This window comes from Protomyctophum parallelum (assembly GCF_964188405.1).
Source record: "Protomyctophum parallelum genome assembly, chromosome: 2".
Classification (NCBI taxonomy): domain Eukaryota; kingdom Metazoa; phylum Chordata; class Actinopteri; order Myctophiformes; family Myctophidae; genus Protomyctophum; species Protomyctophum parallelum.
This window is the reverse complement of record NC_139699.1, coordinates 16,993,913-17,020,227: the sequence shown is the minus strand read 5'-3', so window position 1 is coordinate 17,020,227 and position 26,315 is coordinate 16,993,913. Positions and strand designations below refer to the sequence as shown.

At 41.1% G+C, this 26,315-nt stretch overlaps 2 protein-coding genes across 5 annotated transcripts in view; both read left to right on the top strand.

The window, feature by feature from the left end:
- The window catches only part of LOC310855072 (bifunctional glutamate/proline--tRNA ligase-like), a 59,996-nt gene extending 51,524 nt beyond the window's left edge, over positions 1–8,472 (top strand). The window contains exons 20-22 of one of the 2 annotated variants that reach the window (XM_083759942.1): positions 2,588–2,653; positions 6,881–6,941; positions 7,897–8,472. The gene's annotated coding sequence lies outside the window, so the exon portion shown is untranslated. Of the gene's footprint in view, positions 1–2,587; positions 2,654–6,880; positions 6,942–7,892 lie in introns of both variants that reach the window. The other variant, XM_083759941.1, reaches the window with a different exon arrangement.
- Positions 8,473–14,895: 6,423 nt separating this feature from the next.
- LOC310855071 (bifunctional glutamate/proline--tRNA ligase-like) overlaps positions 14,896–26,315 on the top strand; it is a 49,091-nt gene continuing 37,671 nt past the window's right edge. For all 3 annotated transcript variants that reach the window (XM_083759940.1, XM_083759939.1, XM_083759938.1), the window contains exons 1-5: positions 14,896–15,013; positions 21,381–21,459; positions 22,237–22,360; positions 24,070–24,217; positions 24,843–24,942. In XM_083759940.1, coding sequence (XP_083616066.1) covers positions 14,953–15,013; positions 21,381–21,459; positions 22,237–22,360; positions 24,070–24,217; positions 24,843–24,942 — 512 coding nt within the window. In that variant the 5' untranslated portion in view covers positions 14,896–14,952. The remainder of the gene's footprint in view (positions 15,014–21,380; positions 21,460–22,236; positions 22,361–24,069; positions 24,218–24,842; positions 24,943–26,315) is intronic.

The following is a 26,315-nucleotide window of genomic DNA, read 5'->3' as shown; positions in this document are numbered from 1 at the left end:
ACGTTCCTGTATGAGGTGCTGAGCCTGGGTGTTCCTCTGCTGCTCATGTTGCAAGATATGCTGCTGCAGATGTACGCAGAGGAGGAGGCTGGACCTGTCTCCTTACAGGCCTCCTTACAGCCTCTACTGCTGTGGCTGGAGGAGCATGTGGGCCAGAGGCTAATCTAGACACTCGACAGGGATCCATGTCCACTAATCCCTAACCGTAACGCCTGACGTGCTTTTCAACTGAAACTGAAACGATACACAGTTTAAGTCCTGAGTGTTTATTTATCTCTTTATTTGTCAAGTTTTGACTCTCTCAGAGTTAAATGAACACTCTGGATTTTTACTGCGTAGATAAAGCATTTTGCTGGCATGTTTTTTTTGTGTCTTGCCATATAATGGTGGCCACATGCACCTTTTTTTAATGTTTACTTACATAATTATTTTTACGGTGATATTGAATGTGTATGTAGCTCTGAAATGTTTTATATGTCCTTCTGCTAAAGCCAAAGAACAGACACTGTATGTTGTTTTCATTGATGTGGCAATGCAACTGTTTGCAAATCTTTTTCAGGGTTATTGTAGCCGCATACAAACATTCCCGTGGATTTGTTGAAAAGGCTTTACGATGTCACTTATGGTTTTTTGATAATAGCCTATTTAAATCAATTTAACGGCTACATTATAAGATGTAATGAAATAGAAATGAAACAGTAAAAGCCTCTTGAGAGAGAGAAAAAAAAACACTCTCAGACTTAAATTAAATTGGGGTTTTACTGTGCAGGCGTTAGTGAAAACAAAAGCAACATTTTACAAGACCGATGGGCTATAATTGTCAGTGCAATCTGGGCTGTATCAAGACTGCTGAGGTCAACAAATCCATTGCTGTAGAATCTTCTGTTTTAGAGAATGGCTTTGAAAATGGAGTCGGCTTTTAAACTGTTTTAAACTCTGGTTAGGACTGATTTCTTTCATGGTTAAAAGTGATCTATATGTCACTAACTTGAAGCACTTTATCTTTGGGAACATTCTGAGACCATTTCTAATGAATGGACAGGGTCGGCTAAGTGTTGTATTAAATAAGGGCCTATAGTCTTTGAGTCAGGAATGTGACCTGCTGGTTCTGTTTCAGTATCTGTTTTAAATATGTTTACTTGTTTAAAATTGTTTTGAAATAGGCTACTCTGTCCACAGTTAATGTTTACTCCCAACATTATTCCAATACTACACTTTAGTCTTGTTTTATACATTATGTTTTAAGTGTACTAAGTTTTGTACTGTGTTGTGTTGAACAGTAGGAACAAGCAGATCATTGGATTTCTGCTTGTTTTGTTACATGTTGCTCCCACCTACTGTCTGTATAATGTATTATGTATTGTTATACATAATACATACAAAGGTTCGACACAAACTAAACTAAACATGTTGCTGCCACCTACTGTTCACAATCGGCAACATACTGCAAAATACTGAAATGAATACTATGCATGGCTATTACTGACTGGTCAACGAACGCATCTTATGCAGCACGTAATGATTTTAGTCTGAAATAGGCTTTTATTTAAGAAATAACTTTTTGTTTAAATGCTGGATAAAATGCTCTGCATTTGCATCTGAATGTTGTTGTCTTTCTTTTAACATGTGTGATGTTGTGAATGTTTAACATGTGTGATGTTGTGAATGTTTCCCCTGACACATTTTAAGCATGGTGTATAAGTGTGGAACTCAACTGCATATCTCTTGTTCAGTCGAATACTGGACAACTCACCCCGGTGCTTGCCCGTTTTTCCTCCCGGAATTTTCCCCAGTGAGGGGGATAACTGCTATAACTGCTAATTGCAGTTTGTATTCTTTTTGGAAAAAGATTTAAAAAAAGATACTCCTTTGGAAAGGCTTTATCATTTTACTTATATTGACCATATAAACAATTTAGTATAGGCCTAATGTAAGGTTTTGCCCATTCAAATGGTACCTCGTCAGATAATCCCCACATATCCTACAACAACTTCCGTGAACAGACTTCACTTCACTGTAGTAGCTTTTCATAAATTATATTTGTACTTTTATATATTTATATATATATTATTAAAGTTTATAGTTGGAAATATTCAAAGTCCAGCCGTCTGCTGTCCAGCCTCTCCCACCCCTCACTGGGGAAGATTCCGGGAGGAAATCAGAAAAGGGGTGAGTTGTCATACACGTACACATTGGATCTTGCTTTTGAAGCACTTTAGATTTGGAATATCTTTCACCCTAAGAATTTTCCTCAACAAAATGCAATAGTTTTTTCCCCCCACTATGATATTGATATTTTGGGCAAGAAAGAATAATGCTTTTTTTTTAAAAAAAATTCGTTTTTTTAGAGGAGCAAGTCTTCCTGTTTACAGTACTGATCAAACTGTCTAAACTCTAACCTAAGAGACCTAACATGTTTTACAACCCCACACAAACCATGATGCTGTTTTATTTTAAAGATGGTGGGTCTTTTACTGTATCTTGATAGTTATGTGCCTTATATATCTTGTTACCCTCCTTGTTTTAAGTGGCCTGTGTTTTAGATGATTTTCTTTTTTGTCAACTCTTTCCCCTCGTTCACGTGAAGCCTTTTATGAGGATGGTGGTGATGACCCACCTGGATGGATGGATTAAAGGAGGATTGACATTGAAGGTGATCACCTGCATGGTTCATGATGTGGACATTGTTGTGTGGTTACTGTATTAATATTACTCACCATAAAGGTGGTTGCACACCGGCCGCGTTTTTCGGAAAACCGATGGAGAAACGCTGCTAAAAATCCGAATTCGTGCCCGGTGTTTGGAGACCTTTACTGATTCACAGTTACAGTACTATCAAAAAACAAACAAATACGTCTGAACTCTGTTACATGATTGGACAATGTATTAGAATGTAAATAATTAATTTAAACTAGGGATGTATCGGTCACATATCAGTATGGGCCGATATTTGCTGTTCTCGGTCAATATATAGGTATCGGCAAGACGGCAAATAAAACGGACATTAACCGACGGCAGTAGCCGATCTTTATCTGTTGATAAAGGTGGTTGCACACCGGCATCCGATTTGCGCCCGGTGTGTGGAGACCTTTAACATACATTTTGCGTTGGCTATGTTGGTGTGTTGGTTTTCTGCAGCCTACCAAGCTATAGAATAGATTCTGAACATTTATTTCTTGTAGATATTTGTTTCCCTGCCACAGAAGGGGTAAATAAAAAACAACAAAAACTAAATAAACAATCGGTATCAGTATCGGCTAAGGGCCGATTCATACTCCTATTTTACAGCTGTTTCGGCGCTGTAGTGCCGAAATGATTTCGGCTCGTCAGAAATTTTCAGTAGCACCGAAGAGCCGACTTTAGGACGGTACCCCCCCCAACCTCAAATGACGTCACATTGTAGGCTCTACAGAGCCGAACCGACTTTTATTCGTCTCTAAAATAGTAGTATGAATCTGCCCTTAGTTATTTTAAACATCGGCATCGGCCAATAATTTCCATATCGTTGCATCACTAATTTAAACTTATGTGTTTGAAGTGATACTCGGCATGCATTGCTGTTATGTGTTGCACTGATCCTCTGCCAGGTGTTTCTATAAATAGCCTAATTTAAGTGCAATGTGTCACTTGGCAAAAAATAACAGATCTGTTCCATTTGACAAGTGACATCCTTGTGCGATGGAGAACAAATTAAGTTTAACCACACTGAGGGCTGTATTTTGCGTGTCTTAAGTACCAGGTCTTATTACTTAACTTAAGACATGGAGGCGTGATCAATGCCATTTGGCTATTCTGAGTGTCCAAAGAGCATTGACCACGCCTCCAGGTCTTAAGTTTATAGTAATAAGACCTGGTACTTAAGACACGCAAAATACAGCCCAGGATCTCTATTCTGGGGTGAACATTCAGCCAAAATAGGCTACATCTACATGATCTGCAAGCTCACAGCACGTGAGCTGGTAGATCTGCAAATTAGCTACGATTTGTATGGAAGTGGGGGGGGGAAAGGAGAGGGCTCTGGGTAAGCCTATGCCAGTCAACTAAGCATGTGGGGTTTGTTTGTTGATTGAATACTTTATTTTTTAAGTTTGCAAAAAAGAATAGATTAAAAAAAAGACAAACGATAATATACAATTCTATGCAACAACATCATATAAACGAGTAGTAATCAAAAAGAGAGAAAAGACAATTCTGGTGAAAGGCCATTGACTTTTTACAGAGGCCAGTTACAAATTGCAGCCACCAGTAGGCATAAGTATTAGTATGCTTTCAGAGCGGTTTTGAAAGAGAGTAAGGAGTCAAAAAAATGTTCTGACTGTTGCAAGACTGTTCCACATTTTGGTGGCATAACAGTAAAACGAATTTAACCCCTTGTTAGAGCCGAATCTGGGTTGAACCATAACGGGATTTGTGGAGCTCCCTCTGGTGGTGTGATTGTGAACGCCTTTAACATTTTTTAAGTAGTTTGTCTTTGTGCTGGAGAGCTGTGTAGTGTATCTTGTAGACCAGGCCCATTGCAAGTTGCTGTACTCTGTCTGGTAACAAGACTACTCGCCAGTTTCTGTTTTCCTCCCAGAATTTTCCCCAGTGAGGGGTGGGAAAGGCTGGACAGCAGACGGCTGGACTTTGAATTTCTCTAACTATAAACTTTCATGACAGCAGACGGCCTATAACTATAAGTACAAATATAATTTATGAAAAGCTACTACAGTGAAGTCTGTTCACAGAAGTTGTTGTAGGATATGTGGGGATTATCTGACGAGGTACCATTTGAGTGGGCAAAACCTTACATAATTATACTAAATAATACTAAATTGTTTATAGGTTCAATATAAGTCAAATAATATAGCCTTTCCGCAGGAGTATCTTTTTATATTTTTCCAAAAAGAATACAAACAGCCAATAGCATATTACAAAGTTATCCCCCTCACTGGGGAAGATTCCGGGAGGAAAAACGGGCAAGCACCGGGGCGAGTAGTCCAGTATCCCTCTGTCCTGTACCCTGAGAAACGTATCTATCCCACCCTATAGAGCGTCGCAGTCCCTCCCCCTTTCAGAACGACGAGTGGCCCAGGGAATGAATCCCAATGCATTTTGACCATAGGCATTTTTAATTTATTTAAAGACCTTTTAAGTGTCGTACGAAGCCAACTCTTGTCGTGACGAATCATGACAACACACACAATATTTTGGACCAAACAAATAATTACAAAGAAGAAAAACAACAAAAAAAGTGTTATAACCTGTTTTTTTCTACTTTCTAATTATTTGTTTGGCCCGAAAGATTGTGTATGTTGTCATGATTTGTCACGACAAGAGTTGGCTTCGTACGACACTTAAAAGGTCTTTAAATAAAATAAAAATGAAATGCATTGGGATTCATTTCCTGGGCCACTCGTTCTGAAAGGGGGAGGGACTGTGACGCTCTATAGCATAATGAGTAGGGTTAGGGTTCAATGAGTTGTACTGTACCCTGAGATATCTATCCCACCCTGTAGCATAATGAGTAGGGAGAGGTTCAATGAGTTGTACTGTAGGTAGCCTGACCAGTTTGTTTTGGGATGTCTGAAGCCTTGTTTTTAAAGCCTCAGGTTTATGATTACAATAATAGCATTGACTTGACGAGTAGCCAGAAACCAAAACAAAGCAGGTTGTTATTCTTTGCATTTATGCTCCACGTATCTCCTAAATGGGAACATTGTCATGTCTGTATTCTCTGTGATTAACTAATGTCTAATGTGTCAGAAAATCCACCATACAGTAGGAAGTCAAATACCAGTAAGACGCCCTGAGGGCGAGAAGCGACGTTGCGCTGAAACTACAGATCTGGGAATGCCCATATATGGACCCTTTTTTTCCCTCCGGGCCGGGTAGGGCAAAAACATGTGTGCTAATTAGTAAGTGGCCTCATGCCAGCCCAGGTACGGCCTGGCATCAACAGGCGTCAACAGGCCCATCTAGAGTTTGAATGGACGGGTATCAGTCAACAGGCCCGTCTAGAGTTTGAATGGACAGGTATCAGTCAACAGGCCCGTCTAGAGTTTAAATGGACAGGTATCAGTCAACAGGCCCGTCTAGAGTTTGAATGGACGGGTATCAGTCAACAGGCCCGTCTAGAGTTTGAATGGACAGGTATCAGTCAACAGGCCCGTCTAGTCTAGAGTTTAAATGGACAGGTATCAGTCAACAGGCCCGTCTAGAGTTTGAATGGACAGGTATCAGTCAACAGGCCCGTCTAGAGTTTGAATGGACAGGTATCAGTCAACAGGCCCGTCTAGAGTTTGAATGGACAGGTATCAGTCAACAGGCCCGTCTAGAGTTTGAATGGACAGGTATCAGTCAACAGGCCCGTCTAGAGTTTGAATGGACAGGTATCAGTCAAAAGGGAGACATCGAAGAGAAAGGATGGATGGGGTAGGATCAACATCATGCAATGTCAGAACAGGTCAGCTCCATATATGGACATCTAAGGTTTTGAGGTTCAGATGTAGAGTTGCTGAACAGCTCCATCTATGCAGATCTAGGTGATGATCCAGTCTTTTTTTGTATGGCTATCCAGGGTTTGATAAGGTCATTGTTGTGATCTTCATATATGGAAACAGCCATATGTTCACGTGTCACGAGGTGTGACGGACTGATGGCCATATATGGTGGCATGGCGTGTCACGAGGCGTGACGGACTGACAACCATATATGGAGGCGTGACGGACGGACTGACTGACAGGTTTTGCAGGTTTTCATAGTAATCTGCGACCCATAGGTCGCAATTAATCTTTAAATCTATCAGTGAATCAGTGAGTATCAGAATAGGTTGACTCAACTTGACTGGCAGCTAATCGGTACATTTTAGTTTTCCAACTAAAGACCTATTCATACTCAGTTTTAGGTGATCAGGTGACCACCAGAAACTACAACACTACAAACTACAACACGCTGTGGAGGTAAGCGACTCAAAAAATAAAATAAAACCTGCACGCACACATACATACTAAAAAGATTACTTAAAAAACGTGACTTAAAAAACATATCTAAAAAAAACACTTAAAAAAGGAGAACTTAAAAAAGTACGTTATTTATTAAAATTGTTGTAAGTCATCCATGCGGACACAGACGGGGCACGGTGGCACAGTTGGTAGTGCTGTCGCCTCACAGCTAGAAGGTCCTGGGTTCGATTCCCGCTCGGGGCGCTGTGGGTGCTGGCGGCGTGTTTCCTCCTCCGCGTCATCAGTGTCCATACCCGAAGGCGGGGTTGGCGAAAGGGCCCTTCTGTGTGGAGTTTGCATGTTCTCCCCGTGTCCCCTAGGGTAGGTACCCTCACAAAAACATGCAGTAATCCTGGTCTCTAAACTGCCTCCCCCTGGCCAGCTGGGACGCCTGATGGAGGGGAAAGGAACTGGTTGGAATAACGTGCTCCTTCCACGCGCTACGTCCAACCAGGGAAACTCCCCCCTGTCAGGTGTAAAGGAGCAACTTGGACACTCAAGCATGAAGGAAGCATGAGTTAAGTCCGTTGCTCTCCCTAGGTTGGCGGAGGGTGTGTAGAGCCCAGGATCACATCACAGGATGATTGACACAGGGGTGAAAAATGGGTTACAAAATCGTGGGACAAAAAAATATATAAATCCATGCGGACACAGATATTCAGGGAAAAGCATGTTCACAGGACATTTCTTGCAGCGGTTCAGTAGCCTTCACAGTAAAATCCTCAGTGGGTCATTTTGCACCCTGAGGGTTAAAATAAAACTGAGATTTTTACTGTGTAACTGTTATCTCCTAATAATCTGATATGAATCAACTTTGGTTGAAAATGAATTATTTGTACAAAGCACTTGTTACCATTCTATCAGTTTTCAGCCTTGTTTCTTTGCATTTTTTCATTCTCTCTTCTTTAGCCAGAAGCTACCAGAAGACAAATATCTCTTGGCCAAACAAAGACAGAGAATTGTTATCCCTAACACTATTGAGGATTATTTGAATATTGCTGTATAAAGTTGTTCATATCCGACTTTGTGTGTCGTGGGTTATATTCTATTGCTGTTTTGGTTTATGTAATCTAAAACAAACGATAAACAATTATGTGAGCGATGTTATCATTGTTAAGTTATACTTCTGTTTAATTATTCAACTCATCTTCAGTCAATAAAGCCTCTTTTATATAACTGAACCGATTATATGACAAAGGTCGCCGGCTCCATTCACTGCCATGTATTCATTGAACTTCCGGTGTGAGTTTTGGCTCCCATGAAAGTGTCATGGCGCAGCCCAGTCACGAGACCAATTCCTTTCCTTCTCAAAGCTTTCTTGGTTTTTAGAGAGCTGGTGGATGGAAATGAAGCTCCACCCCAGCGGCAAGCTTTTCCTGGAATCTGGGCAGACAGCGGCTTTTGGCCGTGCATGGAATCCTAGGTCTGCTTACACCCTTACTGAGACAACATGAAGTCCAGGAAGGAATATAGGTCTGCTTACACCCTTACTGAGACAACATGTAGTCCAGGAAGGAATATAGGTCTGCTTACACCCTTACTGAGACAACATGTAGTCCAGGAAGGAATATAGGTCTGCTTACACCCTTACTGAGACAACATGTAGTCCAGGAAGGAATATAGGTCTGCTTACACCCTTACTGAGACAACATGTAGTCCAGGAAGGAATCCTAGGTCTGCTTACACCCTTACTGTCCAGGAAGGAAGGGAGACCACCATGTCCATGACATCACTGGCACTTTGAAATACTAAAATATCTAAAAAACACATATTACACACATAAAAAAACCCAGGAAAGTGTTTCTTGTCTCCCAAACATCATTAAAATAAGATCTGGTTGAAAAAGTGGCCCTTTAATAGGCAGAAACTCGAGCTATTTTTAAATTAAAAATTTTCTAAATTTTTGAATAGCCAATTAGTATAAAATAATGATTTTAAGTTTAAAAAAATGTAAAAATGTTAGGGGCACGGTGGCACAGTTGGTAGTGCTGTCGCCTCACAGCTAGAAGGTCCTGGGTTCGATTCCCGCTGGGGACGCTGTGGGCACTGGCGGCGTGTTCCCTCCTCCACGTCATCAGTGCCCATACCCGAGGCGGGGGTAGGGCCCTTCTGTGTGGAGTTTGCATGTTCTCCCCGTGTCCCCTAGGCCTAGGGTAGATACCCTTACAAAAACATGCCGTAATCCTGGTCTCTAAAACTACCTCCCCCTGGCCAGCCGGGGTGCCTGATGGAGGGGTAAGGAACTGGTCGGAATAACGTGGCCCTTCCACGCGCTACGTCCGGCCGGGGAAATTCCCCTCTGTCAGATGAAAAGAAGCAGCTTGGACTCCTCATGCATAGAAGGAGGCATGAGGTCAGTCCGCTGCCCCCCAGGTTGGCAGAGGAAGTGTAGCGCCCAGGATTACATTAGATAATTGGCACTGCGTGAAAAGAAAAACTGGGTTACAAAGTCGTGGGATAAAAATTAAAAAAAAAACATTTGTACATTTGCCTTGGCTTAAGGGATGTGGTTAACCCTTCTTTTTTTCACACACTGTGTAATACAGTAGGTGGACAGTAGGTGTCAGACCAGAGCTCTTTACTCTATACTACTCTATTCCTATAGCTGGCATAGCAAATTGTAATTTGCACTGTTCATTCCACTACATGTGTTGTACATGTTGTAATACATGCAAACACGTATGTACTACTCCACTACATCTCATAGGCAAATATTGTACTTTTATACAATTATTTTAAAACTTTAGTTTATACTAGTTACTTTGTAGATTTTCGATCACATCACAAACGCACACATTAACTTTAGCCATATAGCTACACAAGCTTGTGAGCTTGTATATCTGCTATTTTCAAAAAGATTTATATATATTTGAAAAATTGAAATTATACATTATGCATAAAGTGTTATTTCTACTTTTGTTACTTTTGTACTTTTACTCAGGTAAATGTTGCATTACGAACTTTTACTTGTAATTACCAAAGTAGTACTTTTAGTACTTTTTCCAGGGGTATTTGTTTTTTCTCTTTAAAACATTTCTGGGGTCTACTCAGGTTTTTGAGTGAACCCCATACAGTTGCTTGAGTTCATTCTTAAGGTGCTAAATGAAAAAAATATTACATGTCTGTCTTGCAAGGCAGTTCGTATTCCCCCACCCCCCACTAAACAAAGAGTTCATTTGTTCAGTGCTCAGTGTATTCTCTGTTTAGGGCCAAATAGCATTCTAGTTTACTCTGCTTTAGTGTTGCTTTTTTCCAATGTGTGAATAGCTTTCCCATCTTATTTGTTTTAGTCCATTGGATTTTCTATCTGGTGGCTCTTGCCTCTGGGTCACTTTCTTTTAGGGGGTTGTAAAATGTATAATCCTGCCCTGCATACATTATTTGGTGTCTTCCGCTGGACCCGGAGAATGGATTTGCAGAATTCTGTGTGTAGGGTTTCCGTTTGGTGTTTATCCCATTTTTCAAGGTCTTGGTTTGCTAATGGCCCCCAGATCTCACAACCATAAGTCTGCTCGTCGTGATTCAGGTGAACTATAGATACCATTATTTACAATCAACTCTCAATTCTTATACCAATCGCTCAACTCCAAACAAAGCAGACCTAGTGAAAAAACAAAACAAACCCAAAAAAGCAACCAGTTTCACTCACGACTTGAGCCATCAGCTCTTTTCAAAAAGAGAATGGTGAAAGAAAGCCCAAATCAGCAACCAAGCCTCAGAAACAAGCCCAATATGGCAACACGCAACCATGACTATTTAAGCTATTTTACAGGGGGAAACTAGCACAAATTCGCTTATAATAAGCTGAACAGGCAACACTACTGCAAACCAGCACTACAGGCTACTTTGCATAGGCAAAAATAATGTTTCATTGGCCGACTGGTTTGTGCTGATTAAAAATGCTAAGTCTGTTGCATTCTGACAGTTTTGAACTAGTCTGAACAAAACTGTTCGGTGTGGGAAATTGGTTCTCTCCCCCCAGTGTCTAGCCAAACAGGTTATGTTAATTGTATACAGTCGTCAGTGGGCTTACTACAGAGGCTACAGAGAGAGAGAGAGAGAGAGTGGGGGAGGGGGGGTTCCACCCTCAGTATTCCATTGCTCAACCCCAAAGCAGTTTTCCAAATGAATTTGTCATGGAACAATAATCAAACGAGACAAAACAAAAAAAGGAATAATAATAATAATAATAATAATAATAATAAGGATAAGGATTGTAGGAGCCGATCTACAATAGGCCATCACATCATGTATGTGCCATCATGCCATGTCTAACATTCCTGTTAGTGTGCTTTGTCACCCCCTACAGACATGGCAGAGAGGACATAAATTACCTGGCCATCAGAGGGCCAGGTGTTGTTGATTGGATGTTCACAGTTTTTTACGTCTGGTTTTTGTTCTACACCTCCTTCTATTCTCAGTTACAGTTATATGCTAAAAGTATCTTTATTTTTGTTTTCAGCTTGGATCAAATAAACCTTTTGAGTTCAACTTTAACTCTTCGCCTGGACTTTCCTCATTTCCCTTTTTTTTGGTCAAGTTTGCTGCACAAAGCCAGTCAGTTAGAAAAAGGTACTCTCAGTCATGTCTACGTCACACGTAGGCCCGCTAACTTATATAAGTGCTGACCCACACAGTAGGAATGCATTCCTTCAAGTCGTTCATTGAATGTATTCAGGACTGCATTATTTTACAGGGAGAAACCTATAAACTACTGTGTGAAATGCTTTGTTGGACGGTGCACCTAAAAGGGCTTCCAGAGTATGATGCTGCTGTAGCCGTGGACCACAAAGTGTACTGCTTTAGAGGAGACTTTATGGAGTACCAGCGTCGGATTGAAGTGCATGTCTTCAACACAGAGTCTTTATGCTGGACCAAGTTGCCCCCAGAGACACCCGGAAGAGGACAGCGCTCCTTTGAGGTTCGCCATATGCGCATCCTCACAGCTGTGCTGATCGACCCTTGCATCTACATCTGGGTTACTGACACACACAACTACAGCAATGTGCTTTATGCATTTGACGTCGACGACCATAGAATGATCACACAGAAGGTTTCTGGGACTGTTCCAGAGGGGAGGAGCGGCCACTCAGACTGTGTTGTTGGGAAGGTCATGTTTTTCTATGGAGATTGTACTAATAACATCTACAAGCTGGACACCACCACAATGATCTGTACTTTAATTAACACCAGAGGAATATCTCCACCTTCTACACAGAATGTCACTCTGTCACCATCATTGGGACAAAGATGTTTGTATTGGGGGGCTGGGGGTCTGACACTGACCTCCACAACATCAGAGTGTTTGACACAGAGACCAACCACTGGCTGGACACTCCTTCTGCAGAATCTGCACTGCCTCTTCAAGAAGGACGCTACATCATTCAGCCTTTTCCTACAATGGAGAGCTGTACATATTTGGTGGCAGGAACAATGAGGACTTTAACCAGCACTTAAATCATCTGTGGAAATTCAGTCCAGTGACTTTCACCTGGAAGAATGTTGAGTCCAAAGGGAATTATCCATGTTTATACGCTTCTTACGGATTAGGCGAATTACGGCGTAACATGACATTCTGTTGCATGGTGGGAGATCGTATCATCTTCTTTGGAGGACGTACACTATGGAACGATGTCTTTGATGATCTGTATGTCTTAGACTTGAGTCCTACTCTGAAGACCTTATGCAAGCTGGCATTTATTCAGTATGGTCTGAAACAGTCTGAACTCCCACACAACATCAGGTGGGAACTGGCAGCCATGCCAACCAACAGCCAATAAACAGTTCCTGTTTACACTGAGCATGTGCAAACCTCCCGCAGGAGACCGGGCCACATCTCCGTGCTCTATCCTCTTTATTTGTCCTAGGCAGCAAGCAGGAGAAGTGCAAACTTCCAGTTTGAATAGCCGGTATGAAGATAATAATAATAATAATACATTTTATTTATAGCGCACTTTACATTTGAAACAAATCTCAAAGTGCTACAGGCAGAAAAAAAAATGTAAAGGAGAAAAAAAGAATAAGAATTAAACAGTTAAAAAGAATAAAACAGTTAAAACAGCACACAGGGCAGCTTAAAAGTCTGACTGGGCAAATGCCTTACTTAAGAGGAAGGGGGGGGGGGGTTGCTGTGGATGCATTGATGGGTGAGGAGGCAGACCTTGTATTCAATCCTGGAGGAGACGGGAAGCCAGTGAAGGGAGTGGAGTATGGGTGTGATGTGTTCGTATTTTCGCACTCTCACCAGGATCCTAGCAGCACAAGATGGAATGAGTGCATGTGTGATTGGATGAAGTGAATCATGTGAATGAGAACGTGATGCTGTGATTGGATGAAGTGAATCATGTGAATGAGTGTGTGATTGGATGAAGTGAATCATGTGAATGAGTGTGTGATTGGATGAAGTGAATCATGTGAATGAGTGTGTGATTGGATGAAGTGAATCATGTGAATGAGAACGTGATGCTGAGGCGACCCAATGAACGGCCGGCAGCAACTGCTCTGAGTTTCCTGACTGAACTCAAGAAAGCTTAGAGAAGGAAAAGACACCACCGTCATGGTGTCACGTGACTGGACGCCAGGGCTGCGCCATGACACCCCACCACGCCCCCATGTGCAAGAACTCGCAGCGGAAGTTCGATGAATACATTGGAGTGGATGGGAGCCCGCTGGACATCTTGTAAACAAACATTATTTATGAACGATAGCGACCTTTGTCATATAATCGGTCCAGGAATATAATAGAAGACATATCACAGATTGTTTTCCGACTGGGTGTTTTTCGACTTGCTAACTGTTTCATTTTATTCAGGAATTTAAAGAGCACAGAGTACGTTTCTGGGCTGCATGGGCTTAGCCTGACTCCGCCAGCTGGTGGCAGTATTGGGTTCACAATCCTTTGTCATTATAATCGGTCCAGGAATATACAAGAAGACATATGACAGGTTGTTTTCGCCGAGTGGTTCCGTTCGGAGGATGGTGGTGGTGGTGATCGCCTCCTCCTCCTCCGTGAACGAGTCTCCAGCCAAGAGTCTGGTAGACATAGACTTGGCTTCGTTGCGGGTGAGGCTATAGGACCCGCCTTTTAACAGTTTGCAGAATTACAGTACATTTCAAACACAAACTCAACAAAGACTGTCAACTGTGAGTGGACGACCCAATTAAGCATTACACTTGTTTACAACAGGATCCACATTGTTCAATTCATCAAAACATTTAGAGACATACAAATAGACACTTCAATTGTTCTGTAAAGCACTTTGAGCTGCATTTCATGTCATGAAAGGTGCTATACAAATAAAGTTTTATTATTATTAATAGGCAACTTTTACTTTTAGTGAAAAAAAGTATTTCATCAAACACCACTGACTTGTAATATTGCAAAATCCTTTATTCTCAACATTTTTTAAGCGTTATTTAGTTTGTAATGTTGATGAATTAAAAACAATATAGGCATATGGGATTTTGAAGGCAGGATTGTGAACCCAATACTGCCACCAGCTGGCGGAGTCAGGCTAAGCCCATGCAGCCCAGAAACGTACTCTGTGCTCTTTAAATTCCTGAATAAAATGAAACAGTTAGCAAGTCGAAAAACACCCAGTCGGAAAACAATCTGTGATATGTCTTCTATTATATTCCTGGACCGATTATATGACAAAGGTCGCTATCGTTCATAAATAATGTTTGTTTACAAGATGTCCAGCGGGCTCCCATCCACTCCAATGTATTCATCGAACTTCCGCTGCGAGTTCTTGCACATGGGGGCGTGGTGGGGTGTCATGGCGCAGCCCTGGCGTCCAGTCACGTGACACCATGACGGTGGTGTCTTTTCCTTCTCTAAGCTTTCTTGCATCAAACCCGGACGTGAACCGGAAGTTGTCGAACGTCATCGTGAATAACGCTGTTTTGTCGTCTAGATTTCATGAGGGGATCTTTCGTCTTGAGATTGGAGCCTGAGTGATCTACAAACATGCAGGGCTCAAAAGTACCTCTCTTCAATCTCATCATAAACGGCGAAGAACCGCCCCTGGGTGAGTTAAATGTTTTTCCATCAAGAAATTTAAAACAAGTTTTGCACTCTCCATGATGACAGGCAACTGCAGTCACCAGGGCTAATGCTAACCACGCACGTGGTACATCGCAGCGTTACACCCTTGTTTTCAGTTGCCTATGTTGGTTGTTTGTAGTTTATTTTGCTAAATTTCACACACTATTCTGTTCGGCGTCTCATTGGCGCAAACATTAGTTACTCACCATATAGGTTAAAAAAACGCCTAACCTGAAAGATGGAGTTCCCCTTCACTCCTTTGCCATTTTCTACCTGTTGCTTGTTTTTACATCATACTTGCACAGATTGTCTACAGGTAGTGTCCCTACAACCCACAGCAATCAGAATGCAAATATTTGGTTCTATGTTGAATCAGCAGCCTTTTATATAGGACTTTCTATAGGCGGAATTTACATTTCTGAGGAATGTTCCCTTGTAATCCTGATTCCTAGTGATACTCTTCTATAAGGGGCAGTATAGGCAGGGCTGCACACAACTTTTTTTGGTCTAGTACTCAGAGGAGCACCTGGAGGAGTTACTTGGTGCTCCTAAAATGCGGATGGATAAAAGAGGGATGCATGAATAACTTATAGCAAAACGATATTTATTGGATAAGTGGGGACTGGGGAGTCAATGGCGAGTATTGCAACTCTAGATTCATCCCATTATACAAATAAATCTAGAGTTGCAAATTGCAGCTATAGGTCCATGTGTATTCCAGCCCTATATGCATATTTTAATACAAACTTCTTAATACTATGAGGATAATATGAGCATCAAAGCAATATTTAGATACTTTTCTTTATTTAAATTGCAGATCAGCTATTGCCTATTTGTTTAACATACGACACGTCGTACGGCGAAGCATACGTCAGGCTTCCCTCTTGTTTTTAGCCGAGGCGATGTCCACAGTCAACACAGAGTCAAGACAGTCAGACACACATGGCTCCTCTGTGCAAAATAAACAGTGTACACTACCCGACTTTACGATAATAAGGGACAGTATGTCGGGACACGCTGTTATCATGTTGATAAGCTTCATATTGTGCAGCAGTGCCAGTCCGTGAGAGACGGCATCGCACACGAGCAAGTTGCATCGCATAGCAGCTTGGAATCCTCCCCATAGAGTGGATCCTCCCTCGTTTGACTAAGGACGCGCTGTGATTAGCCACAATGGCCAGTGCACTTGTGCAAGACGTGCTGTGTAGCCAGTAGTAGCTACTTTGAGTGGCAGTCAGTGGAAAATGCTCTCGCCACGGAATGTGCTAGTATTCTGGCCATGATAATAATTCTGTGCGGCCCCAGCTGTTGGTACGCAGAAGCGCTTCCCGGCGCTTGATTGACAGCGCATTATGAATTTTGACGGTGCATGCGCACCACTTATGTGCAGCCCTGATTAAACATAAAACTCATCAAAATTTCAGAATAGCTTTATGTAGGGTCCCGAAAGGGGCTACTCTACTGCAATGATAAGGATTGCAGTCAAAGTAGAAAGTGCCAATGTCTGTCTGTGGGATTGCGCTGCACAGAATATTGCTCCTGTGTTTACATGGACTGTCCTAATGCTTGTGACTTATTCAACCTGCTGAACAATTTACATAATAAATAAATTGCTCAGTCCCTCTCACACTGTTCAATCAAAATAGTTGTTGATTTGGAAATGAATAAATGAAAATGAGAAATAAACTGTGGATTGATTATTTGTCATTAAGCATGACACATGACCCAGGCCACAGGCGTAGTGGTCTGCATTTTCTCTACATGTACAACACTTTGTACATGTAGAGAAAATATGATGTAAATCCAACCAGTTAGTGGAACATGGTGCATGATTATAACTTGTGGGGATGTTTCTGCTCTTTTTTGGTAAATCACTTTATTGAAGACTTTCATGACTTTTGCAGTAAAAGTAGAACTTCTGGCCATCCATTTCATGGAGGACAAGTCAAAGTAATGAAATATTTGTCCCTATACTGGCCCTTATAGAAGAGTATCACTAGGAATCAGGATTACCAGGGAACATTCCTCAAATGTAAATTCCACCTATAGAAAGTCCTATATAAAAGGCTGCTGATTCAACATAGAACCAAATATTTGCATTATAGGCATTTTTTGCCTATGTGGTGAGTAACTTCATGGATCAATTTCATGACCTTTGCAGTAAAAGTAAATCTCGGGACAATTCATTTCATGAAGGGGACATCCTAAAGATATAAAAAAACTATGTCCCGTTTTGTTATACCTCGGGGAGGGGTACCTCGAAAACTAAGCCTCTTTTTGAGGGTTTGGCCCTGTACCAGAGCTACAGATTGATGAAGAAGACATTAATAATGTTTTTGACGTGTGTGGGTAGAATTAGCATTGCATTGTGCTCAGTGAAGACTAAGAGTAAAGGCAAGCTATATAGTTATAGGTTACTGTACTAAACAAAGATGACATGACAGTGTGTACCCTATTGTAAACAAGTGTAATGCTTTATGGTTTCGTCCACAGTTAAGTTTTCATATTGAGTTGTGCTTGAAATGTACTGTAATTCTGCAAACTGTTAATACATACTTCAATAAATCAATCAAAACAGTGGCAATAAGTTCATTCACTGGAATTGGTCAAACAACGCCGTCAACCCGTCTTGTGTTTGTTCTGCGTTAAAGCAGATGATGCAAGCGTCCTGCAAATGGGCACACTCAGCAATCACTATACTGTCTGTCACTGACACAATAGTTCACTCTCCCTCATCTTTCTACTGTGTCAGACAGGCTGCAAAACATAGTCTCGGCCATGCCTTTAGGCCTATCAGAGACAAGCTTAGATTCAATGTTTGTAGTACCATCATTGCTGTCATGGCTGTTGGGTGTTTATTCATCTTGTCTCCCCCCTGTCTCATACTCATCTCTCCCCTTTTATTTTGTACGTTTAAATCTTTATGAACAGTCACACCTAGAGATGCAACGATACTGATTTTTCAATTCCGATCCGATCCGATATATTCATTTTGAAATTTCCCGATATCCGATATTTGCCGATCCGATATTTGCTGTAGGCTACATAGCAAAACAAATGAATACAAAAATATTCAAAGAGGGGATGTTTATGGTTAAGTGTTTAACCTGTAAAAATAAGAATATGAACTGTTTAACCTGTAAACCTTAAGGGAATGGCAACCTGTTAATTAATACTATGGATTATTATTATGTGCAAAGGTACATTTTTACCCCTAAAGTGATGCCTGCATGTAACCTGTTAATTCATTCTATGGTTTATTATTATTATTATTAATATTAATAATAATAGTTATTATTATTATTGCTATATACACGTGGTACCTTTTTACCCCTAATGCGATGCCGGAAATCAGCTGTGCTTTCATGTGACAAAAGCCCCTGAGCCTTACCGACAGAACTCGGGGAGAAAAAAAAATACCTCAGGACGTTTGTTATGGCGCTAGCTGGTGTTGTGTTGCTACTATAGTTTGCAAACTCTTGTCTGTCTTAAGAATTGCACTACACTTACAATCTGAATCAGTGGTTGAGCTTCTGACAACAATGTCATGGTTTGATAACTGAGCCAATTATATTAAGACGGATTTTACCGCGACGACGACGCGCTTATTATTCATCATCAACATCGTCGTCGTCAAAGCAGCGTCGTCACAGCAGCATTTTTTTCAATGGCAATAATAAAGTTACAAAGATTGAATCACATAGCGCTAAACAGCACGTGTGTATATATAGCAGAAGAATGGATTACAAGACAATCTCATCAACAATGTCAGAACGCAGCTAGATGATCAGGCTCCACCACACAACTGAACTGCGCATGCAGTGATTTGACTGATCCGTCATCATCCGTGCGATGACGGGTAAACTTTATACTTTTATTAATGTTAAGTCTGTAAGTGATTCCATTCTCTTGCATATTGCACCTTAGTGGGGCTTTTTTCTATAGTCTGTTTGCAGTCTGTACATACTGGAGGTTGGATTCGCTCACTGCACTGTCTGTGCAGGACGGACTGTAAACATTAAACACGTGTCCCCCCTCCTGTATCGGAGCGTGTATCGGTGTCTCAAATCCGATCTCCGATACATTAATTAAGCTGGATCGGAGGCCGATACCGATATAATATCGGATCGGTTGCATCTCTAGTCACACCCCTAGTGTAAACCACTCATAGGTTAAATTAAAGGATGTTCTCCCATGTGACAGCTTTTCTACTGGGCAAGTTGGGCAGGTTTTATAGTGCTTTACTGCTGTACTATTTAGAGATTTCAATAACGGTACGGTATGTTTGTAATTTTTTTGTTTTTGCATCAGTGTTTTATGGCATTATATAACCATGGACAAATTATTTAGTTTTTGATGAATGATGCAAAATAGTGTTTCACATCCACACATCACATAGGGCCTATTCATACAATTTAAGCATTTAGCAGTAGCTCTTAATCCAGTGACTATCAGTAAGCAAGAACAAAAACATGGTAATACATCATATACATGAAAATAGTCATAATGAACCATACATAAGCTAAGAACCTAACAGTGCTATGTCTACATAAAATGCTAAAGTTAGATAATTTGAGCCTTAATTTGCATACGCCTGTAACATCGTCGGGGCTAGGGCAAGTGAAGTGCCACGGCAAGTGCTAAGATGGAGTCTGAAGAGGTGGGTTTTCAGCCTATGGCGGCAGATTGAGAGTGAATCTGCAGTTCTGATTACAATTACTGTATGGGAAGTTTGATTGATTTAAATATTTATTAACAGTTTGCAGAATTACAGTACATTTCAAGCACAACTCAATACAAAGACTGTGAGTGGACGACCCAATAAAGTATTACACTTGTTTACAAGAGGGTCCACCTTGTTCAATTCATCAAAACATTTAGAGACGTACAAATATACACTTCTATATAGCCAAAGAACAGAACAGGAATTCATCATAAAGGAGGTAAAACGGGAAAATAAACATATACAGTGAGGGGGAAAAAGGGGTTTTGGGGGGGGGGGGGGATTCAGATTTTACAGGGGCCAAGTGCATTCCGGAAGGGAGAAGTGTTTGAGTGTGGAGCGTTGTCCCTGTGTTTTTAGTGAAGGTACTTCCAGCTTTCCTGTGTTTGGCTGATCTGAGCACGTGGGAGGGTTTGTAGCAACCAAGGTATGGCTCCCCCATATCTTGCAAGTATGATTGAACCCTACAAACCCTCCCGCGCACTCAGATCAGCCAACGCAGGGAAGCTGGAAGTACCCTCACTAAAAACGCCGGGACAACGCTCCACACGTCCCAGACTCGATCTTCTCCCTTCTGGCTCCAAAACTGTGGAATGCACTTCCTTCCCATTGCAGTCAGAACTGCAGCATCACTCCCAATCTTCCGCCGTAGTCTGAAAACCCACCTTTTCAGACTCAATCATGGCCCATAGCACTTAACCTACCCCCTTAGATAGCACTTCCATAGACTTAGATAGAATTTGATACAGACTTATAGCATGTTATGTAGACAGCACTATAATTGCATTGTATATAGTCATAGCATGCCATAGTACATATGTATAGCATAGTAGCATATATATAGTTTATATGTATAGTCTCATAATATAGATATTCCACTGTTACTTTCTTAGCTTACGCATGTTTCATGATAAATGCTTTTATGTGATGTATTCCCATGCTTTTGTTCTTGCTTAATGTAAGTCGCTCTGGATTAAGAGTGTCTGCTAAATGCCTAAATTGTAAATTGTGTAGGGTTCGATCAGACTTGCAAGATATGGTGTGCCGTACCTTTGGTTGCTTTGAATGCCAGCATCAGAGTTTTGTCCTCTGTGCGGGCAGCAACCGGGAGCCAATGGAGGGAGCGGAGAAGGGGGGATACATGAGAATTTTGGCTGGTTGAAGACCAAGCGAGCTGCGGCATTTTGGATTTATTGGAGAGGCTTAAGAGCACATGCCGTGATGCCGGTAGGCCAGTAAGAAGGGAGTTACATTTGTCAAGTTTTGACATGACAGATGTCTGAATAAGGAGCTGGGCTGACTCCTGGATGAGGAAGGGTCTAATTTGATTGAAACGCGTTTGTTGCTCTGGGTCAGGTAAATAAATGTGAAAAGACATTGAGTGATGGCTGTTCTCTCTCCGTTTCTCACTTTGAAACATTGATTTAATCTTGAATGTTGCGGGCATTCTGATTTGCAGTGCTAAATTCAATTGAGCATTGCCCCAAGAGAAATGACGACAGACGCACTCGCACACAGACTTGAGACGGGTTTCTATAATTGACCCTGGGCCCTGGAAAGAAATGTTGTTGCGTGTACTGACAGGTGTTGTTGGTTAGCTGACACTAACATTCCCATCCTCTTCCAGGGGCGCTGTTGGTTGCAGAGTACCTGAAATTGGAACTCTCTGTGTTGGAGGGCAGGAAAACCATTCTCCACTTCCGGCGGTAAGAGTTCTTTCTCGCACTGATGCCTTTTACTACACACCGCAAACAGCTGGAGAAATAAACGTGGCCAATGGGAATTAAGGTTAATCTCCTAAATCCCAGAACCCAATCTTTTCTGCTGAACTTATTTTACATTCACTAGTTCACTTTAATATGTTATATGTTCATATTATTTTGCTCCTGATCCGATTCCGATCATTTAATTATTGAATTTTCCTGATCCGATATTTATAGTTTATGCCATACCACAATAGTAATAGTACAATATCCAAAATTACAGACAATATCCAGTCTAATATCATGAGATAGATATATATATATATATATGTATATATATATATATATATATATATATATATATGTGTATATATATATATATGTGTGCCCCATTGTCCTTGACGTTTTTGCTCTAAATCCGTTTCCGATCATTTGAAAATTGCGTGATTGGCCCTGTTTTCCGATGACATGATCGGATCGGGACAACCTTATGTTATTATTTTTTTTTTGTCACCTCAGTGTCAAAAAATGGAAATGAACAAAACCTACATTTAATGTAACTTCATGAACTAGTAAAGTGCCTGTTCGGGGCAGAGGCTACAGAGAATCTCTGGTCCAATGAGCAATGGTCTCATGACTCATTCAGACCTGGGACAATTGAAACCTGTTCATAGAAAACTGAGCTTGTTTTGAATGATGCTGTACATCAGTTTCCCATCAACAACGTTTGAGTGTGTCACTGAAACCTACAAACCAACCACCCCGTCCTTCTCCTTGTAGTGAGGATGGTCAAGTTGGTCAACATACTGAGAGTGAGGATTTGACGGAAGATGACGACATCGCACAATTCCTGGCCAGTTTCAACCATTGCCTTCGCGGCGAAGATGAAAAAAAGAAAGAAGAGGTAAGTCACCTAAGAACGCCACACCTATGATGCTAGGGCTGCCACAATTAACATTTTGATTTTTTGACATTTTGATTATTACTTGTTTGTCACACAAATATGCGATTAACGATTATTATTATTTTATTTTTTGTCGACATTATTATGAATAGAATTCAAAATTCTGTTCGGCTTTTAGGCTATGTCTCATTCTTCGTAATCTCAAATTGCACAGGTCAGATATGACACATGACTTGAATAGACAAAGACATTACTGACAAATGTAATACTTTTATACTTATTACTTATTATATACTTATTAATAGGGATGCACCGAAAGGGAAATTCTTGGCCGAAACCGAATACCGAATATAGGAAACAGTTGGCCGAAAACCGAATACCGAATAGCCGAATACATATTTGTTGTAAAGCTACCTGATTATGGCAAAAGACATAATTATGGCAAAACCTAACTTAAATAATAAACACTTATGGCTCCATTAAAAAACATCTAATTAATTGGAGGCTTTGTGATTAATTAATCTCAATTAATCACATTTTAATCGCATATCAATAGGCCTATTTGACCTGAGCGGTGAGCTTTTTTTTCTACATAAGCATAGGCAATAAAACAAGTAGTAATAATAATAGTGATAATAATATTATTTATATAAAGCTTCTCTGAGTACTTAGACACTTTTCAAGGAGAACATGAGAAAACAAATAAAAACAACTTTATTAGAGAAAAACTAAGACTATGGAATAAAATAAATTAAAGTGGAATGAGATAGCAATATTCCAGAGGTGGGTTTGAATTTATAGGTGGTGGTATGTCTCTGAGTTTTGGGAAGTGCATCGTTTTGACAGGTCTGCCTGCTGTCACGTGCTGTGGACAGTGAAACCCTTCATGACCATTAAACATGGGCAGACGCAACGATACAGTATCATTGTGTGAGGTGTTGGGGAACGGATGGAAAGTACTGTTAAAACTAACGTTAGCTCCCATGCTATTGCTAGCTATAGCTTCCCTCGTCAACATAACACCACCCGACCCGTCCACAGATCGGGTGGAAGAGCTGCTGATATCACGTTGCTTGTGCCCGTGGATGGGAAATAAGATTTAAAAGGCTATGGAAGCTTGGATGAAAGCACAGATGTATGCAATAAAGTTGTGTCGGATCTGCCTGTGCATTGAAGCATTCCGTGACTGCTGCTTGTGTGTTGTGTTGTGACTGCTGCCTGCTGAGCTGATGCAAGAGCGTCATAAGCATGCGCCCTTCCTGCGCTGAAAGTAGCAGATCTACAAGCTATCTACCCGTCGCAATGCACAGCGCGTTGGGCTTGTACATCTGTGTTTTTCCCGCAGTTTAGTTCGATTCACAACTTTAGGACCACTACTACTATTCGGTGATATTTTTCGGCTTATTTGAGCCGAAACCGAATAGGCCGAAAATACATTTTTAGCCATTTTCGGCCGAATATTTTCGGTGGCCGAATTTTCGGTGCATCCCTACTTATTAATACAATGCGGAAATAGTTAACCAACTATTTCTGCCATTTTTGGAAAATGTTTTAAAATGTATGCACATTTTTCAACGTGGAAACAACTGACGATTATGAAAGAATAATTGTTATTATCTTGTCATCTCAAATAATTGCGATTGGACGATTATGTAATTGTGAAAGGCCTATCAAATCTACAGTAAATCAACCTATACTTTTTTCTCCAGGTGAAATATTGGCTGCAGATCAGCAAAAAAAGTGTCTTTGGTCAATCCAGCCTGCAACAACTAAACCAAGTCATGGAAGGAGGAACATTATTCCTGGTGGGGAATGCTTTCACCGTGGCGGATTTCTGTGTCTGGGCTGCACTCAAAGGTTCGTCACACAAGATCTATTCATTTAAAGCCATTTATGATTGTAGCCATTCAAATATAAATACATATATGAATGAATGAACAAACTAATTAAGTAGTGTGCTAGTGAGACAGGAAACCAAGGACAGAGAGGAGAGAGATGTGAAACTGGGTCCATGCGTAGCCACAAAAGATATTTCTTGAATATTTCCAACATGACAGTTTACCTTGTTTTATTTTTTGTGTTAGGTGTTTTTACACCAAATCAGAACTGTCTGTAGTCTTGTTATGGATCATTATTCATTACACATGGTATTTCAACGTGACTGCTATCATATAATGTCATTGTTGCCTTCATTTTGCTTGTGGACATTGTTGTTGTATGTGTATAGTGTACTTTCATGTAGAGCTGGGCAATTGTATAGATTTATCCATTCTGAAAATAATTGAATTGTTGTTTGTAATAGTAACTTATGTGCAATGAATACATCATTGCACATAAATACGACTCCAGGGTGTCTAATGAAGTAGACACATGGACCTCATAGACACATGACAAACTGGGGAAAAAATGGTGGCATTCTACCTTTAAAGTAGAATGGGATCACCTGATTTAAATCCAGCTAGATTAAATGTCTTTCATACAGACCATGAGGAGTGTATGAAAGACCATGTCCATGTCCGTTCATGGTTCGACAACAAGGCCTCTCAGAAGCTATTCCGTGATGTGTGCAGCAAGTGGACCAGGTATGACATGATGTTGCATCAGCTCGCTCTCTCAGCCTCCCCCTCCCCCCCTCTTTCTTTCTCTTTTACTCTTTTTGTCTCTCAAATCATAATGGTTGAATGCTTTTCTTTTCATGGGCGTTGCGGTCACAAATACGTTCCATTTTTGGGACTGCCTCACGCTCGCCTTGATCTACAAAATGCCTATTGAAAGGTAGTATGTTACAGCAACATTCCATAGCGAGTTTATTGCATCGTTTGCATGTTTGCTTTGACTGAGGAACCTACAGTAGGTGAGATGGACAGACAGGGGTGGAGTTGTTCACAGATGTGTCAATGGCTTTGTTGGTTTTGAATGGAAGCCTTCTTCAAAAGACGTGGTGTAGTGAAAGTGTGAATGACCGAGGCCTTACAATGCGTTACGTAGGCTACTGACCTGATGTCTGTTTTCAACTTGCAGTATTGAGCCATATAGCAGGAGTTCAGCTTGAGAGCAGGGCCACATAATAAATTAAATAAATATCATTAATAACTTTCGTGAGGCATGGCTCAGCTGGTTCAGGGAACAGCTGTGATGGAAGTCCTTACCCGTTCTGAATATATGAACAGCAAATCATGTTCAGTGTGCGATGTAATAGATCACATTACTGATAGGCGGGGAATTGTTTACAGATGGTCTTGGGAAGTTGGGTTGGGCACAAAAGTATAGGCTAATTAAATGCTGTAGTACAATCATAAGTACACCATTGATGTGTGATGTAAATATGGTGGTGATATTCTGCCTATAAATGGAAGTTTTTGAATATTTTCAAGTTCGGTATTGCACTTTGTAGACGGTCCCTAACCGCTCACCGTCTGCTGCGCATGGAGATATAAGCTATTAAACGGTGAACGCGGAGGTTGGCTTTTTGGGCTTCAAAGCAAGTTGTAGTTTGTTCTTTATATAATCAGGATAAAAAATTGATGTTTTGTGTGATTTATGTCGTTGTCATTGCATCTGTCTGTATGTATTTTGTCATTGTGTTGTTCCGACGGCACGGGATCTGTCTTCCCCAAACGTCTCCATTTGGCCACCCCGAGACCCCGACAGATAAGCATTCCGTTGTGATCGTGCTGTTCAGTGTGTCACGCAGCCACGCTGGGTGCGCGCAGGGCTGTAACCTGTCGTTATTAGTGTCCAGGCTTTGAGCGTGCATGTAGCCCATGTGTATGGCACGGCAAAGGAGGTGGTTGAGGAGGGTGCGGACTGTGTGTGTGTGTGTGTGTGTGTGTCTCTCTCTCTCTCTCTCTCTCGGAGCTGCCTGTGCCACGCAACCCGTCCGCGATGCTTCCCCAAAGACGAAGTTATGTCGACTGACGCAAGAGTAGCTGTACTATGGGACCGAGTTGTTTTC